This window comes from Saccopteryx bilineata, chromosome 4 (genome assembly GCF_036850765.1).
Source record: "Saccopteryx bilineata isolate mSacBil1 chromosome 4, mSacBil1_pri_phased_curated, whole genome shotgun sequence".
Classification (NCBI taxonomy): Eukaryota; Metazoa; Chordata; class Mammalia; order Chiroptera; family Emballonuridae; genus Saccopteryx; species Saccopteryx bilineata.
Genome location: NC_089493.1, coordinates 127,269,398 through 127,284,857, shown reverse-complemented (window position 1 = coordinate 127,284,857; position 15,460 = coordinate 127,269,398). Strand labels below are relative to the sequence as shown.

Genomic DNA, 15,460 nt, shown 5'->3' with positions numbered 1-15,460 from the left:
CACAGGAGTATAGGTAACCTGAGGTTTTTATTGTCCCTTTTGCTTTGGTGAAATCATGTCTTGCTGTAAGAAGCATTGTTGCATGCATCTGTGTGACTTGTATAGCTACGGGAAATAAGATTCAGTCCCCTGCATTCAGGGCACCTTTAACACTTCATTTTATTGAGATAGGTAGTATTTAGAATGCTTTGTTTTGACTAAAATCCTGAACAGTTAAACATATTTAACAAATATAACCTGCGATAACCCTTAGTCCTCTCTTATACAGTTCTCTTTTGATAGTACTTTCCCTTTTCTCTCTTAGAATTTATTCCCGCTCATAACTTGAAGCTGTCACTTCTTTTAAATCTACTTTTCTCACATGATGTATCTTTTAATTTCCAATCTTTTTACTGACAGTTGCCCTGTTGTACATTTCTACTTTGACACTCTGTTCATTTCAACTTGATGCCTAAAGTGATTTTAGTATGTCACTTGCCTACTAAATTTGTAGTCACTCAGGCTCAGGACATGAAGTTAATTTTACTCTCTTTAACATGAGCAGTATCTTCCTTTTTGTGTATGTCACAGAGACAGAGAGAGGGAGAGACAGACAGGAAAGGAGAGAGATAAGCATCAATTCTTTGTTGCGGCTCCTTAATTGTTCATTGATTGCTTTCTCAGTCATGCCTTGAATGAGGATAGGGGGCTACAGAAGAGCCATTGAGCCCTTGCTTGAGCCAGTGTCCTTGGGCTCAAGTCAGTGACTTTGGGCTTCCAGCCAGTGACCATGGGGTCATGTTCATGATCCCATGCTTAAGTCAGTGACCCCATGCTCAAACCGGATGAGCCCATGCTCAAGCTGGCGACGTCGGGGTTTTGAACCTGGATCCTCAGCATCCTAGTCCAATGCTCTATGCACTTAGCCACTGGGACCTATTTGACACCATACATAGTTATTACAATGTTATTGACTATATTCCCTATGCTGTACATCCTATGACTGTTTTTATAATTGTCAGTTTGTATATCGTAATCCTTTCTTCTTTTTCATCCGTTTTTCCACCCACCCTTTGGCTATCATCAAATGTTCTTTGCTCTAGAGCTTGTTTCTTTTTGTTTGTTCATTTATTTTGTTTTGTTTTTAGAGTCTATATCTAAGTGAAATCATATAGTATTTGTGTTTGTCTGACTTATTTCACTTAGCATAATACCTTCTGGGTCTATCCAAGTTGTTGCAAATGGAAAGATTTCATTCTTTTTTTCTGGCTGAGTAATATTACATTGTGTATAGGTACATACCAAACCCTCTATATCCATTTGTCTATTGATAGGCACTCGGGTCGCTTCCATATCTTGGCTATTGTAAATAATGCTTAAGCAGTATCTTCTTAATCTTTGTTTCTATAGTACCTTGCACAGCAAGCAGTATATAAGTTTTTTAAATAAACTAAGCTGAACAAACTAAACAATGAAGATCAAATTAAGGAATGAATAAAGTAGATATGAACAGAATACCAAAGAAAGAAATTAACTCTATATTTCTTTTCTGCTAGATCTCTGTCCACATTCCTGTTTTTGGTTTTTGTCACATCATGCTGGGCTATTGCAGTTGCCACTTAAATGGATTCATCTCTCTATTGTCCCCTTAGCCTTCCACCATGTTCTGTTTTGCCTTATCTCCCTTTTTTCCCTTGCCCTATTTTATCTTCTTCATAAATCTTAATAACCTTCAAGTTATCATTTATTTTTTAATTTCCTTGTAGCCTGTTTCCCTGTACTTGAATGCACTGTATTTCTAGCACTTAGAGCCTTGTCTGCAGTAATCACTCTGAATATTTTTTATTGATCTAATCATAGTGGTTTTATGGACAGAAATCGGGTTGCCAGTTGCTGAGGAAACATTGCTCAAAAATCATTAGTTGCCAACCATTTATTTATTCATTGAAACTGATATTTATTGAATACTTTCTCTATATCAGACACTGTTTTAGTCATTAGGGATACAGAGATGAACAGTCTAGTCAGAGTCCTTGCTTTTCTTTAGTTTATCTTCTAGAGAAAAAAATTGCAAATAAGCAAATAAATGAAAATAAATTAGATGATATATGTACAAAGAGGAAAATGAAATGACATGTTGACCTAAATGTGGACTACTTTTTCTGTAGTTAAGCAAGAGCTTCATGAGAGAGTTTTGGGCATTTAAACTGTAAGTTGAATACCAAGAAAAATCAAGTCATGACTAGAGTATTCCAAGCAACTGAAGTAAATTAGAAAGACCTTTACATAATAATAAATTTTTAATACTTTTCCAGTTAAACTCCTTGAAGGCAAGGACATTTTAAAAAATAGTTACTTATATTTTCCATTGTCCTTATGATGATTTTAACAGTGACAAATATTTCTTAATTAATTTTACTATCATTTTAGATGGTTTATAAAATGGAACCATTATTTCCATTTATCAGAAGTATCTTTAATGTTTGGGGTAAAAATTATTTTAGACTTCAAAAGTGTTTAGGGTAAAAATAATTGATAGTTTATAGATAGACTATGCAATTACTCTGATTAGTCTTGACCGTTATGTAAAATTAATTTTTTTTGTAATGTACAATGAATTTTTTTGTGAGAATTAAAAAATGCTAATAAAAAAAGGAAAAACCCGCCAAAATTCAACATCCACACACCATTTTACATATATATTATTGTTTTATATTTTGTTAATAGTAGTTGCAAATATTTCTCCATGTCAGGAAATAACAGGTTTACAGTGGGTTATTTTTTAAATGAATTTATTGGGGTGACATTGGTTAATAAAATTATATAGGTTTCAGGTGTACAATTCTATAATTCATCAACTGTATATTGTATTGTGTGTTCTCTACCCCAAGTCAAGTCTCCTTCTATCACCACTTATCCTTCTTTGCCCTCTTTTTTCTCTCCTTATCCTTTTTCCCTCTATTTACAGTGGTTTTATGAGCCAAATAGTACGCAGTTGGGTGGATGAAGCATACTTTATGAAAATAATTCCATATAAATTCATATTTTTGTTAATAATTTTTGAAGTTCATTGTCAGAAATAGCATTCAAATCTTGTTTGACAGTCTCCTTAAATAAATACTTAAAAGTGACATTGCTTGTCAAGAAGGTTATACTTATTTGTGTTCCTAAGAACAGTACATATACATTGCTTACAAAAATTCGGGGATCAAGGAACAGGAAGATACTCCAGTACTTTCAGCCTTGTGTATAGTGTATTTTCACCAATGAGATAAAGTTGGTTTTGCATCTCATTTGCATAATTGAACAACTTTCTTTGACTTGTTTGCCTTTCTGATTTTCAAACACAAATGCTTCTTTTTTTATCGCTTCATATTCTTTTTGAAATATCCTAATTTTTGTGAGCAGTATATATACCTATTTTCCCACATCCTTGTGAATGTTGGGTTTTGTCAATCTTTATTATGTTTGTCGGTCTTTATTATGTTTGCCAATCTAATGTGCAGAAAATCTCTTAAAAATAAAATAAGGATTTTTTGCCTGTGAGACTGAATGATTGTCAGTATGTTGTCATTTATACTTTATTTGCAAATTGAATATTCAGATCTCATTATGAGATGTATTTTTAAAGGATTTCTTACATACAGGTAACGAGTCATTATCATTGTTGGAAATTCTTTTTCTTAGTTGCACTTGTTTGAATATATATTGTATTTATTACTACTTAAAAGCTTTTATTATTTTAATGTTTATATTGTCAAAATTAATACTTTTTAGACTTAAATTTGTTGTGCCTGTAACTCAGTCTTGTGCTTCTCATACAATAAAAGTTTTACTATCTTTTCAATAAAACAAGTTGTACATCTGTGTAGATACATTATTTTCTTTTTTTGTATTTTTCTGAAGCTGGAAACGGGGAGAGACAGTCAGACAGACTCCCGCATGCGCCTGACCGGGATCCACCCGGCACGCCCACCAGGGGCGACGCTCTGCCGGGACCAGAGCCACTCTAGCGCCTCCCCAGCGCCCGGGCCATCTTTGCTCCAATGGAGCCTTGGCTGCGAGAGGGGAAGAGAGAGACAGAGAGGAAGGGGGGGGAGTGGAGAAGCAAATGGGAGCTTCTCCTATGTGCCCTGGCCGGGAATCGAACCCGGGTCCCCCGCACGCCAGGCCGACGCTCTACCGCTGAGCCAACCGGCCAGGGCCTGTAGATACATTATTTTCATTGACAAACTCACTGCTGTATAGTATAAAATTTTTTGATTGGCCAGAGAAGCCCCTGCATATTTATTAATATTTTATTTTGTATTCTTTAGTTGCTTTATGTGTAACTTCAATTTTATTAAGATTACTAATTAGTACATCAGGATGAGGGTTGATCAGGACTGTATTTTTCTTTTTTCTGTGTTCATGGCATATCTGGTATAGCCCTGGGATTGAATTTGTCTCTGTGAGTTAGGATTCATCTGCAGGTAACAGTAATTAATTACTATAGATGTTTTTATGTAGCAAGGGTCTACATAAGAGAGGCACTTACAAAATCATTAGCAGTTTTAGCGTTTCAGAGTATTAAAATGGCAGTGCAGAGCTAACCTGAGCTGCTGCATCCAGGTTAGCACAGGGTTCAGGAAGAAGTTGCTAGAGCTGTTGGCTCCAGGACTGTAGAGCCTTTACTGAGTTGCAGTGACAACACGAATGGCCTGCACACTGCCTCTCAGCCCTCAAGAAAGTAGTGCCTGGACAGGGAGCTGGAGTGCATTAGTGTGTGCTTTTTAGCAAAGACAGAGGCTACTGGCCAGGTCTCTGCCTCATACACCTGCCCAGTTTCGAATATAGGCATTTAATAGATGAACTTAAATTTCTTTCAGAACCCAAGCTGCCAGAAAGTTTGGGGAAAGTCGTTTTCTCTTTAGATGGAAAGCTGCAGGAAGAAAGCAGGAGGTAGAATGGGGGTTGAATATCAATCTCCCGTATTCACTGGTCATTATACATAGGAACTAATGAAAACTGGCTTAAAATTTTGTTCTTCTTATTAGATTAATTTTTTGTGAAGAATTTGATTTTTTCCTTCTTCTTTTCAGCACTTGCTAGAGGTAAATTCTTTAAAGCACCTGACAAGACTGACCCTTCAGGATCGCATTACCAAGTCTCTTCTTCATTTGCACAAGAAGAAGAAGCCTCCCAGCATCAGTGCTCAGTTTCAGGTTATTTTCTATTTAACTTTTAAGGTTGATATTGAAAGGTTCAAATGATTGGCAGGATAGTTGAATGGGACATGCATGCTTCATGTGACTGAAAAGTGTTGCTGTTACATCATTTTGCTTTTAAGAAACCCATTTCTGTGGATACCACTTGTTTTTGCATATTTTGACATTTTTTATATTTATAAATCGTTGCTGGTTTGGAATACAAGAAAATGTTCATTATATTGCTTTGTATTACAGGCCTCGTTAAACAAGCTGATGGAGACACTTGGTCAAGCAGAACCATATTTTGTAAAATGCATTCGCTCTAATTCAGAAAAGGTAAAAAAGTCTGTAAATGATAGTTTCTTGCTCAGCTTATTTCAAACCAAACTTGAAATCTCTATAAAAAGAGTAAGAGTAAGAGCTATCACCTGTTTTAAGGTGGGGGAGGGAACGATGTTCAGTTCATTTTCGATGGGTATTTTTCTTTTTTTACACTTATCTGCCTGTAGGGTATTTATATGGTCTTGATTTAGCATCTCCTAGAACTTGAGAAGCAAATACCTCTTGAAATTCCATCATAAAAAAGAGTTTTACGCCACTTTTGTTACCCTAAGATTAATCCCTCTTGTTTGGATATACACTCTCACTTTTCAAGAGTTTACTTTGCAGTTTTCATGTTTAGAGATTCGTGTCTTTGTAAAACAGGGAAGATACTGTGGACATTCTTGATTCCTTGTTTTCTATGACAGTTCCCCTAATTTGAGCTTTGCAAACTAATCTAATAAGTGTTATAAACATTTGTCATCTTTCTTTATGTTCATCATAGGAAAGAATAGTTCTCAGCTGAACAGCTAAAATGTGTAGGACTTATGTTCAGCTTTATTGATTCTTAAGAAGTATCCAAGTCTGCTGTTTACAAGCTTTATGACTTTAGACAAATTAACCTTTCTGTGGCTTAAATATTTTCATCCATGTAAGAATATACTGTACTTACAGGACCTCATAGTGTTTTGTGAGTATATGTGAGTTAATACCTGTAACATACTTAGAATGTTCCTAGCCCATACTTAGTGGTTAGTAAATGTAGATATTCTTTTATAGTGACTAAAAAGGAGATCATTTTATTTATTCTGTAAATAGAAGTTTGACTCCTGATTATTAATTGAGACCTTGCTACACGAAGAGTTCAATTAATGAAGTATTTCAGGGTACTGAAAAGTACTAAATAAATGTCTATTATTATTATTATTATTATTATTATTATTAAACACAAGTTGCTCATTGACTTGTTTTCCTTGACAGCTGGTGTGCCCCATCTATCTGCAGGGAAAATGTTTGGGATTGCCTTAGGGAGTCATTGAAAATAGTATTTAGAGTAAATAGGGAGGACTCTTAGAAACTCCAAATATATACATCTTGTTTTTATTGCCTGAAAACATGCTTGCTGAGAAGCCTAGGAGTGAGGTATTGGGACTAGTGAGCAGTGACTACCTCCTGTTAACTTCTCCCTATCAGTGCCTGTGGATGAAATCAATTATAGGAATTACTAGTTTTTCAATGTCATACCAGTTTCATCAGCAAAAAGTATTTAGGGAAATAAACTTTTTTTTTTAAAGCAAGAGAGAGACAGACAGGAAGAGAAAGAGATAAGAAGCATCTATTCATAGTTGCAGCACTTTTAGTTGTTCATTGATTGCTTCTCATAAGTGCTTTGACCAGGGGTGGGGGGGAGAAAGAGAGGGTCTCCAACATAGCCATTGACCCCTTGCTCAATCCAGCAATCTTTGGACTCAAGTCAGCAACCATGGGATCATTTCAGTGATCCCATACTCTAGCTTGCAACCCCGCACTCAAGGTGGTAAGCCTGCCTTCTGGCTGGATGACCCCATGTCCAAGCCAGTAACCTCAGGCTTTGAACCTGAAACCTGAGCATTCCAAGTCGATGCTCTGTCCACTGTGTCATCACAGATCAGGTGAAATAAACTACTCTTAAACTTGTACTGGTCATTAGAAAAAGTCTGTCAGCTCTCAGTTAATCAAGGCATTTGGTAAAGTGGAGCAGGTGGTTTCTGAGTGAGAAATGGATAAAATTGTAATTAAAAACAAAAGTACAGGCCCTGGCCGGTTGGCTCAGCGGTGGAGCGTCGGCCTGGCGTGCAGGGGACCCGGGTTCGATTCCCGGCCAGAGCACATAGGAGAGGCACCCATTTGCTTCTCCACCCCTCCCCCTCTCCTTCCTCTCTGTCTCTCTCTTCCCCTCTCGCAGCCAAGGCTCCATTGGAGCAAAGATGGCCCGGGTGCTGGGGATGGCTCCTTGGCCACTGCCCCAGGCGCTAGAGTGGCTCTGGTCTCGGCAGAGCGACGCCCCAGAGGGGCAGAGCATCGCCCCCTGGTGGGCAGAGTGTCGCCCCTGGTGGGCGTGCCGGGTGGATCCCGGTCGGGCGCATGCGGGAGTCTGTCTGACTGTCTCTCCCCGTTTCCAGCTTCAAGAATTAAAACAACAACAACAAAAAACAACACAAAAGTACAGACACTCTTGACCATGTATAAGTAGGTTAGTCTTGTTAACATATTTTATGGTGACTATTCTGAGGCCTCCTTTCTGGGTAGCTACATTCCTTTTGAGCCTTGAAGGTACTCTCTCTACAACTGGAGAAGTTTAGAAACCTAGTTTCTCTTTTTGTCTCTGGGGTCAGGCAGTCAGAACTTTTTTGAAGCTACCAGCTGGGAAAGTAAAATTGTCCTGTCATCTCTGCTATATTTTAACCAGACAACCTTCAGTCTCTTTGTAGATATTAAAAAGTTAATGCTTATAAGACAAACATTAATTTGGAGCTCAGTTATTCTACGTTAATGGTTTTTTCTATTTTCCTTGTGTTAGCTGCCATTAAGGTTCAACGATGCTTTGGTACTTAGACAGCTTCGGTATACTGGGATGCTGGAGACGGTTCGAATTCGCCAGTCAGGATACAGCTGCAAATACTCTTTCCAGGTTATCCTTTTTTTTTTAAATTTATTCATTTTAGAGAAGAGAGAGAGAAAGAGAAAGAGAGAGGGAGGAGACGCAGGAAGCATCAACTTCCATATGTGCCTTAACCGGGTAAGCCCAGGGTTTTGAACCGGCGACCTCAGTGTTCCAGGTCGACGCTTTATTTACTGTGCCACCACAGGTCAGGCCTCCAGGTTATACTTTTATAGTGGTCTTTAAATATATATACACATCAAGTAAATTATTCCTGTCTTGTTTATTTTTTATTAGAGGCTCACTTATTTATTTTTCTTAATTCTTTGTTTATTTCATCTTTTGTATGCAGAATTAAAGAGGTACTCACTTCCATTGAATGCCACCAACTCATTAAGCTTGTGTTGTAATAAAATCTAGTGAGTGTTGTAACTTGATATGAATATTTCCTGATACTCAATATACTTATAATATAGTAATTTTCACATTGATTACTTTAGTAATTGAAATAGTTCACTGAGAACTGTCTAGTTCAAAGAAGATTCCATTTGTTTTTTGCTAAAGTTTTCTCAGCAGTATTTTCTTTTACAGGAAGCTGCCAGAAAGGCTTCTAGTTATTCTCATCAGCTACTGCTGCTGTGGGCATAGAAATTACATTGAAGCTTTTCAGCAGCCAACAAGTCTTTGCTGTTACTGGAAACGAAAGCTTCATTCTTAGTTATATCCTATAATAACTGCCATTTCTGCTAAAAGTTTCTGATTCTTGTTTATTAACTTTTTCTTCGGTTTTTAATACAGCTTAAAAGGAATGGTTAGTTTCTGCCCTTCCTTTCTTCTTCTGTTCCCCTTTGATAACAAAATACTATGTAGAATTCACTATATTCCCCTACCCCATATGATAATTTAACCTTTTGTAATATTTTAAGTTAACAAGTACTTCCTTGGTTTTACCCTATTTAAAAGGATGAGAAAAGAATCAACTAAAGGATAGTTAGCTGAAGTTTAGAATCTTGTTTACATATTCTCTTGTGACTTTTATGACTTTTTTTTTTTTCAGGATTTTATAAGCCACTTTCATGTACTTCTTTCTCGGAATATTATTCCATCCAAGTTTAACATTCAGGATTTCTTCAGGAAAATAAATATCAATCCAGATAATTACCAAGTTGGAAAATGCATGGTAAATATATATACAGCCCTTGTCAAAATTGAGTGTATTTTTGTGTCAAATAATAATGACAGTCTTTGCCTGTGAGAATGTTTTTTAAAAAAATAGTTTACCAGTTGTCATAAGGAAATTGTTTAGGCCACCAAAACTTTTTTCTTTTGACAGAGACAGAGAGAGAGTCAGAGAGAGAGACAGATAGGGACAGACAACCAGGAAGGGAGAGAGATGAGAAGCATCAGTTCTTTATTGCAGCACCTTAGTTGTTCATGAATTGCTTTCTCCTATGAGCCTTGATTGGGGGGGGAGGAGGTACAGCAGAGTGAGTGATCCCTTGCTCAAGCCAGCAACCTTGGGCTTCAAGCCAGTGACCTTTGGGCTCAAGCCAGCAACCATGGGGTCATGCCTGTGATCCCATGCTCAAGCCAGTGACCCTGCACTCAAGCTGGTGAGCCTGTACTCAAGCCAGATGAGCCCACACTCAAGCCAGTGACCTCCGGGTTTCAAACCTGGGTTTTCAAACCTGGGTCCTTTGCATCCCAGTCTGCCACTCTATCCACTGTGCCACCTCCTGGTCAGGGTAGACATTTAAAAAAAAATTTATTGATTGATTTTAGTGAGAGAGGAAGAAGGGGAAAGAGAGAGAGAGGAACATCGAGCTGTTTCTGTGTGTGCTTTGACTGGGGATCAAACTGGCAACCTTTGCGCTCGGGATGATGCTCTAACTGGCTCTATCTGGCCAGGGTGGTTAAGCAAAGATTTTTTACTTAATAGTATAATCAATATTAAAACGCTCTAGGCCCTGGCCGGTTGACTCAGTAGTAGAGCATCGGCCTGGCATGCAGGAGTCCTGGGTTCGATTCCCGGCCAGGGCACACAGGAGAAGCGCCCATGTGCTTCTCCATCCGTCCCCCTCTCCTTCCTCTCTGTCTGTCTCTTCCCCTCCCACAGCCAAGGCTCCATTGGAACAAAAGTTAGCCCGGGTGCTAAGGATGGCTCCATGGCTTCGCCTCAGGTGCTAGAATGGCTCTGGTTGCAACAGAGCGACGCCCCAGATGGGCAGAGCATTCCCCCCTGGTGGGTGTGCTGGGTAGATCCCGGTGGGGCGCATGCGGGAGTCTGTCTGACTGCCTCCCCATTTCCAACTTCAGAAAAATACAAAAAAATAAAAACAAACAAACAAACAAAAACGCTTCTAGCCAGTTCTCTAGGTTTTCTTATAATTTTACCTGCCTAAACTCATGTCTCCTTAGTGCTCTACTGTCTTTTCCAACTCTGCTTGCCTTATCCTGATTTTCTGACTATCCTTAATTTGTCAGCTGTTCTTTCTGTCACACTTTTTCTTGCTGCCTAGTCTGGAAACCATAATCATATTTGTTTTCCCTTTGGTTGAATCCTTTTTCAAAACTGTTTCTTTTTTTCCTACAAATGATTGTTATAATGCTCCCTTTTTCTCCATTGCTACTGCTTTTATATTAGTTCTATTTCTTTACCTCTCACTTATATTTTACTTCCCTTACAGTGAACAGATTCCATGACTAGTTCCAGTTTATTTGTCATTCTGTTTAACTCACTCTACTCGAAATCATCATCTTAATCTTATTTCTTTATGTTGACTTCCTGCTTAGTAATTATCTGCTGATAACCTCATGCAAACATTTTTCTCTTTTTCAAGAACCTTCAATTGTGATTTTACATTATTTAATATCTTCATTATGAAGATTGTTTCATTGTCCCCTGTATGTGCCTTTATCATTATTTCCAACTCTTGTTTTGCTCAGGGGGGTGGTCCTCTGTCTCTTGTCCTTATTAGTTTACTGTTTCCCTCTTTGGGTATCTAAATATCAGTGTGGTTTTTTTTGTTGTTTGTTTTTTTTACTTTTTGTGTTTTTCTGAAGTTGGAAACGGGGAGGCAGTCAGACAGACTCCCGCATGCGCCTGGCTGACCGGGATCCACCTGGCATGCCCACCAGGGGGCGATGCTCTGCCCATTCTAGGCATGGCTCTGCCGCAACCGATGCCATTCTAGCGCCTGAGGCAGAGGCCACAGAGCCATCCTCAGCTCCCGGGCCAACTTTGCTCCAATGGAGCCTTGGCTGTGGGAGGGGAAGAGAGAGACAGAGAGGAAGGAGAGGGGGAGGGGTGGAGAAGCAGATGGGCACTTCTCCTGTGTGCCCTGGCCGGGAATCAAACCGGGGACTCCTGCATGCCAGGCCGACGCTCTACCACTGAGCAAACTAGCCAGGACCTCTGTGTGGTTTTGAAAAAAAAATTTTTTTTTTAATTTTTCTGAAGCTGGAAACGGGGAGGCAGTCAGACAGACTCCCGCATGCGCCCGACCGGGATCCACCGCACGCCCACCAGGGGGTGATGCTCTGCCCCTCCAGGGCATCGCTCTGTCATGACCAGAGCCACTCTAGCGCCTGGGGCAGAGGCCAAGGAGCCATCCCCAGTGCCTGGGCCATCTTTTGCTCCAATGGAGGCTTGGCTGCAGGAGGGGCAGAGAGAGACAGAGAGGAAGGAGAGGGGGAGGGGTGGAGAAGCAGATGGGCGTTTCTCCTGTGTACCCTGGCCGGGAATCGAACCCCGGACTTTCACACGCCAGGCCGACGCTCTACCACTGAGCCAACCGGCCAGGGCCTGTTTTTTTATTTTTGATAAAAATGGGCGTTGATAGATATATTAATTAGGTTATGGTAATCTTATTACAATGTATATATACATCAATACATTTATGTTACATACCTTAAATATATACAGGTTTTAATATTTACCCGCTTTAAAAGGTGAGTGCAAAAGCTATTTCCTAGGGACCATTCTAAGATATCCTTATATTGCCTCAATTCCTACAGAGTTTTTAATGGAATGAAGGAGTAAATAAGTGAACTGATTAATAGCTTTGGGCAGTGAAAAGTCTTTGATGTATACTGTTTTTCAAAAAGATTTATTATTGTTTAATTCATGTAATGATGAAACTTGAAGATTTGTAGTTCTCAAGTTTTTGCCCCTACTTTAACATCCTTGAAAAATATGACATACTACCAATAGCACGTTGGCTCACGAAGGTTGTAAATTTTCCAAGGGACTAGTGTATTATAGTCTCTGGCACTGACCTTTAGTGCCCGTGTGCACCTTCTTGTCTCCCTGTCTCTAGTCTGATGTCTGCATTTTGAGAATGAGGACTTTGAATAAATTGATGGAGTTATTTATCAGTACTGCTTTTATACATCTGCCACTGTATTTGTTCTTCTCTAAAGATGCTTAGCACAGAGGGGCTTATTCATGAAATAAATGCCTCATTTCCTCTTAAACTGTATTTTTCACCTGTCTTCCTTCTGGCAGGTGTTCCTAAAGGAGCAGGAGCGACAGCACCTGCAGGGTCTGCTTCACCAGGAGGTGCTCCGCAGGATCACACTGCTGCAGCGCTGGTTCAGGGTCCTGCTGTGCAGGCAACACTTCCTCCACCTGAGACAGGCTGCAGTCACCATCCAGGTGGGAGGCAGAGAGTTCCTTGCAATGAGATTGGCTAGTTTATTCGACCTTTGTTTTAGTAACTAGAACTATTTTACTGTGAAACATGTAAATAAGAATGTAAACTTCTTCAGAAATGAGACAGTGTCATAGTCAGTTTTGAAATGTTGATACACTGAAAAGATTACGTGGCATATAATAATAGACTATTAATAAATACTGATGGAATTGAATTTGAATTAAAATGAATTTATAGTTATAGTGGCTTGTGAGGTATAATTGGGGCAAAGGAACTATGTGTTTTAATTTTTGTTGACATAGTTTTATTTATAGTTCTCTGATATTTGAGAGTTATACATACATTGTTGTTAATATACTCATCTTGGTTTATAGGTACCTTATTTTGCATTTATCTATTTTATTTTCTCCTTTATCAATTTATATGATAGCTGTTTTCACAGGACATTTTCTGTTTGTGCAAGAAAATCTTTAATATATTAGGTTTTGAAATGTATTAATGTTGAACTTAAACCCAATTTATGTAAGAATAATTGTAATTTGTTAAAATTAATTTGTAGGGCATGAAAGCATTAAAATCTTAAATATTAAGTTTTATAATAAATTTTATTGAGGTTATATTATCTAAAATAGTTGTTTTAACCAAGAATATCTCTAAAAGAAAACTTTTTAAAATCATCCACAATTTAGCTGGTTAGTCACTAATTATGACATCAAAAATTGATTCTTTTTTTCTTTTTCATTGAAAATGTGTATAAGATATGACAATAGTTTCTGTTATTTTTTCTTCCTCACAGCGATTCTGGAGGAATTACCTAAATCAGAAGCAAATCAGAGATATAGCTGTGCAAAAGGATGCTTCTGTTCAGACTCATGCTGCCAGGCTTCTACAGGCCTCCTGGCGTGCTCACAGAGGGAGGCAGCGGTACCTGGAGCTCCAGGCTGCAGCCCTCCTCATCCAGCACAGCTGGAGGGAGCACTGCAGGCGGAGGCACTCAGCTGCTCTGTGTATACAGGCCAGGTGGAAAGGCTACAGGGAAAGGAAGCGGTATCAAGAACAGAGGAACAACATCATTCTTTTGCAGTCCATATGTAGAGGATTCAGAGCAAGACAAAGGTAATCTTTGTTATAATAGTTCTCTCTGCTCAAGACTGTTGTTTATACCTGTGTTCTAACATTTGCTGAAGTTTTATTAGAATTGGTGATGTAGAATTTATCTTCTCCACAAAACTGTGATACTCCAAACAATTTTAAACTATATCGTATGGCCTATAATAGAAGCTAAATAAGTATTTATTGAATTAAATTGGATTGAAAAACCTACATAGCCTATGGCAGTGGTTCTCAAACTTTTTGATGTCAGGGTGCATTTAAAATCCTGCAAATATCTGTAGGTGCACTATATAAAAATTTCTGAGAAATATGTTATAACAATTAAGTCAAATATTAAAGGAAAAAATATAAAGTCCAAGTGTGCTTTTATGGTAATTAAATGAAATAAATTTATTCTGACATTAAAAAACATTTTTATGCTATATTTTTTGAGTTATGCTTTTTAGAATTCGTAAAAGGGTTAAAAATAAAAAAATGACAAAAAAGTTATCTTTATATATATATAGATATATTCTTAGTAAGATATTAGTAAATTCGGCAGGTCCCAGCACAAATGTGTTAAGTTTTTTTATTCTTGTGTTTATGAGAAACATGAGCCTGATGTGTCCTAGTGATTTCTTCATTGTTTGGGCATATATTTGAAAGGCAAACTTTCATTTCCTTGTCAATACATTGAAGAATTCCTCTCTTTTTACTCTTAATTGTATTGAGGGTAGAAAATCCAAATTCATATAAATAGGATGTTGAAAATTGTAGTAAAATGTTCAAAGCTTTTTTAGATATTGCCACATATTCTTCTTTTATAGAAATCCAAAAGGCTTCAAGAGACAATTCCTTTTGTTTACTTATCAATCCACAATCAGTGGATATAGCTGCCAGTTCTTCTTCTTCTGTTAATGTTAAACCAAAATCACTTGAAGCTTCCATGAATGGGTTTTTAATCCAGTCGTATTGTTCAGTGTTAAGTGATAGAAAATGCTATAAATTAAATTCTGCCCATTAGCCTTCAAGTCCTATTTTATTTACACTTAACTTTTGCTCACTTCCAGAACCAGATTCTTCAATATCACACTTCTTTTTGAGAAATCTATTCATTTTATTTGGGTGTATTTATCTAAAAATAATATAATGATGTGTTAATAATAAATATAATAATGATGTGTTAACAAAAAGAGCAGTCTTTCTGTAACTATTTTATATCTGGGCACATGCCGTGAGCCAGCACAACTAGTAATTCCAGGTCCTGAGTGGGAACAGTGTGGAATTAAAAGGATATTGGGGGGGGGCTGTAATTGCTGCTTGGAATAACAAAGCACGCCCAAAAACCTCATCTTGGGCCATTAGCAAATCAGTTGTCTCTGATTATGTTTCCAAGGCAACCCAAGAATTTTACCAAGTGCAGAAAACCCCCACCATACATATCATCTTAACTTTACACCAAACAAAGGATAGAAGAAACTTGCCTCCAGTCTTTCTGGGGAACATGGGAGTTAGTGTAAACAATCTAGCACCACAGCTTAACAGCCTTTTGCAACCTAATCAGGCAAGTGAGGTGAGGGGTT

At 38.1% G+C, this 15,460-nt stretch overlaps 1 protein-coding gene across 5 annotated transcripts in view; it reads left to right on the top strand.

The window, feature by feature from the left end:
- MYO9A (myosin IXA) overlaps positions 1-15,460 on the top strand; it is a 290,547-nt gene that overhangs the window by 184,224 nt on the left and 90,863 nt on the right. For all 5 annotated transcript variants that reach the window (XM_066277973.1, XM_066277974.1, XM_066277975.1 and 2 more), the window contains 6 exons: positions 5,061-5,183; positions 5,424-5,504; positions 8,050-8,160; positions 9,188-9,310; positions 12,638-12,787; positions 13,582-13,901. In XM_066277973.1, the coding sequence (XP_066134070.1) occupies positions 5,061-5,183; positions 5,424-5,504; positions 8,050-8,160; positions 9,188-9,310; positions 12,638-12,787; positions 13,582-13,901 (908 nt within the window). The remainder of the gene's footprint in view (positions 1-5,060; positions 5,184-5,423; positions 5,505-8,049; positions 8,161-9,187; positions 9,311-12,637; positions 12,788-13,581; positions 13,902-15,460) is intronic.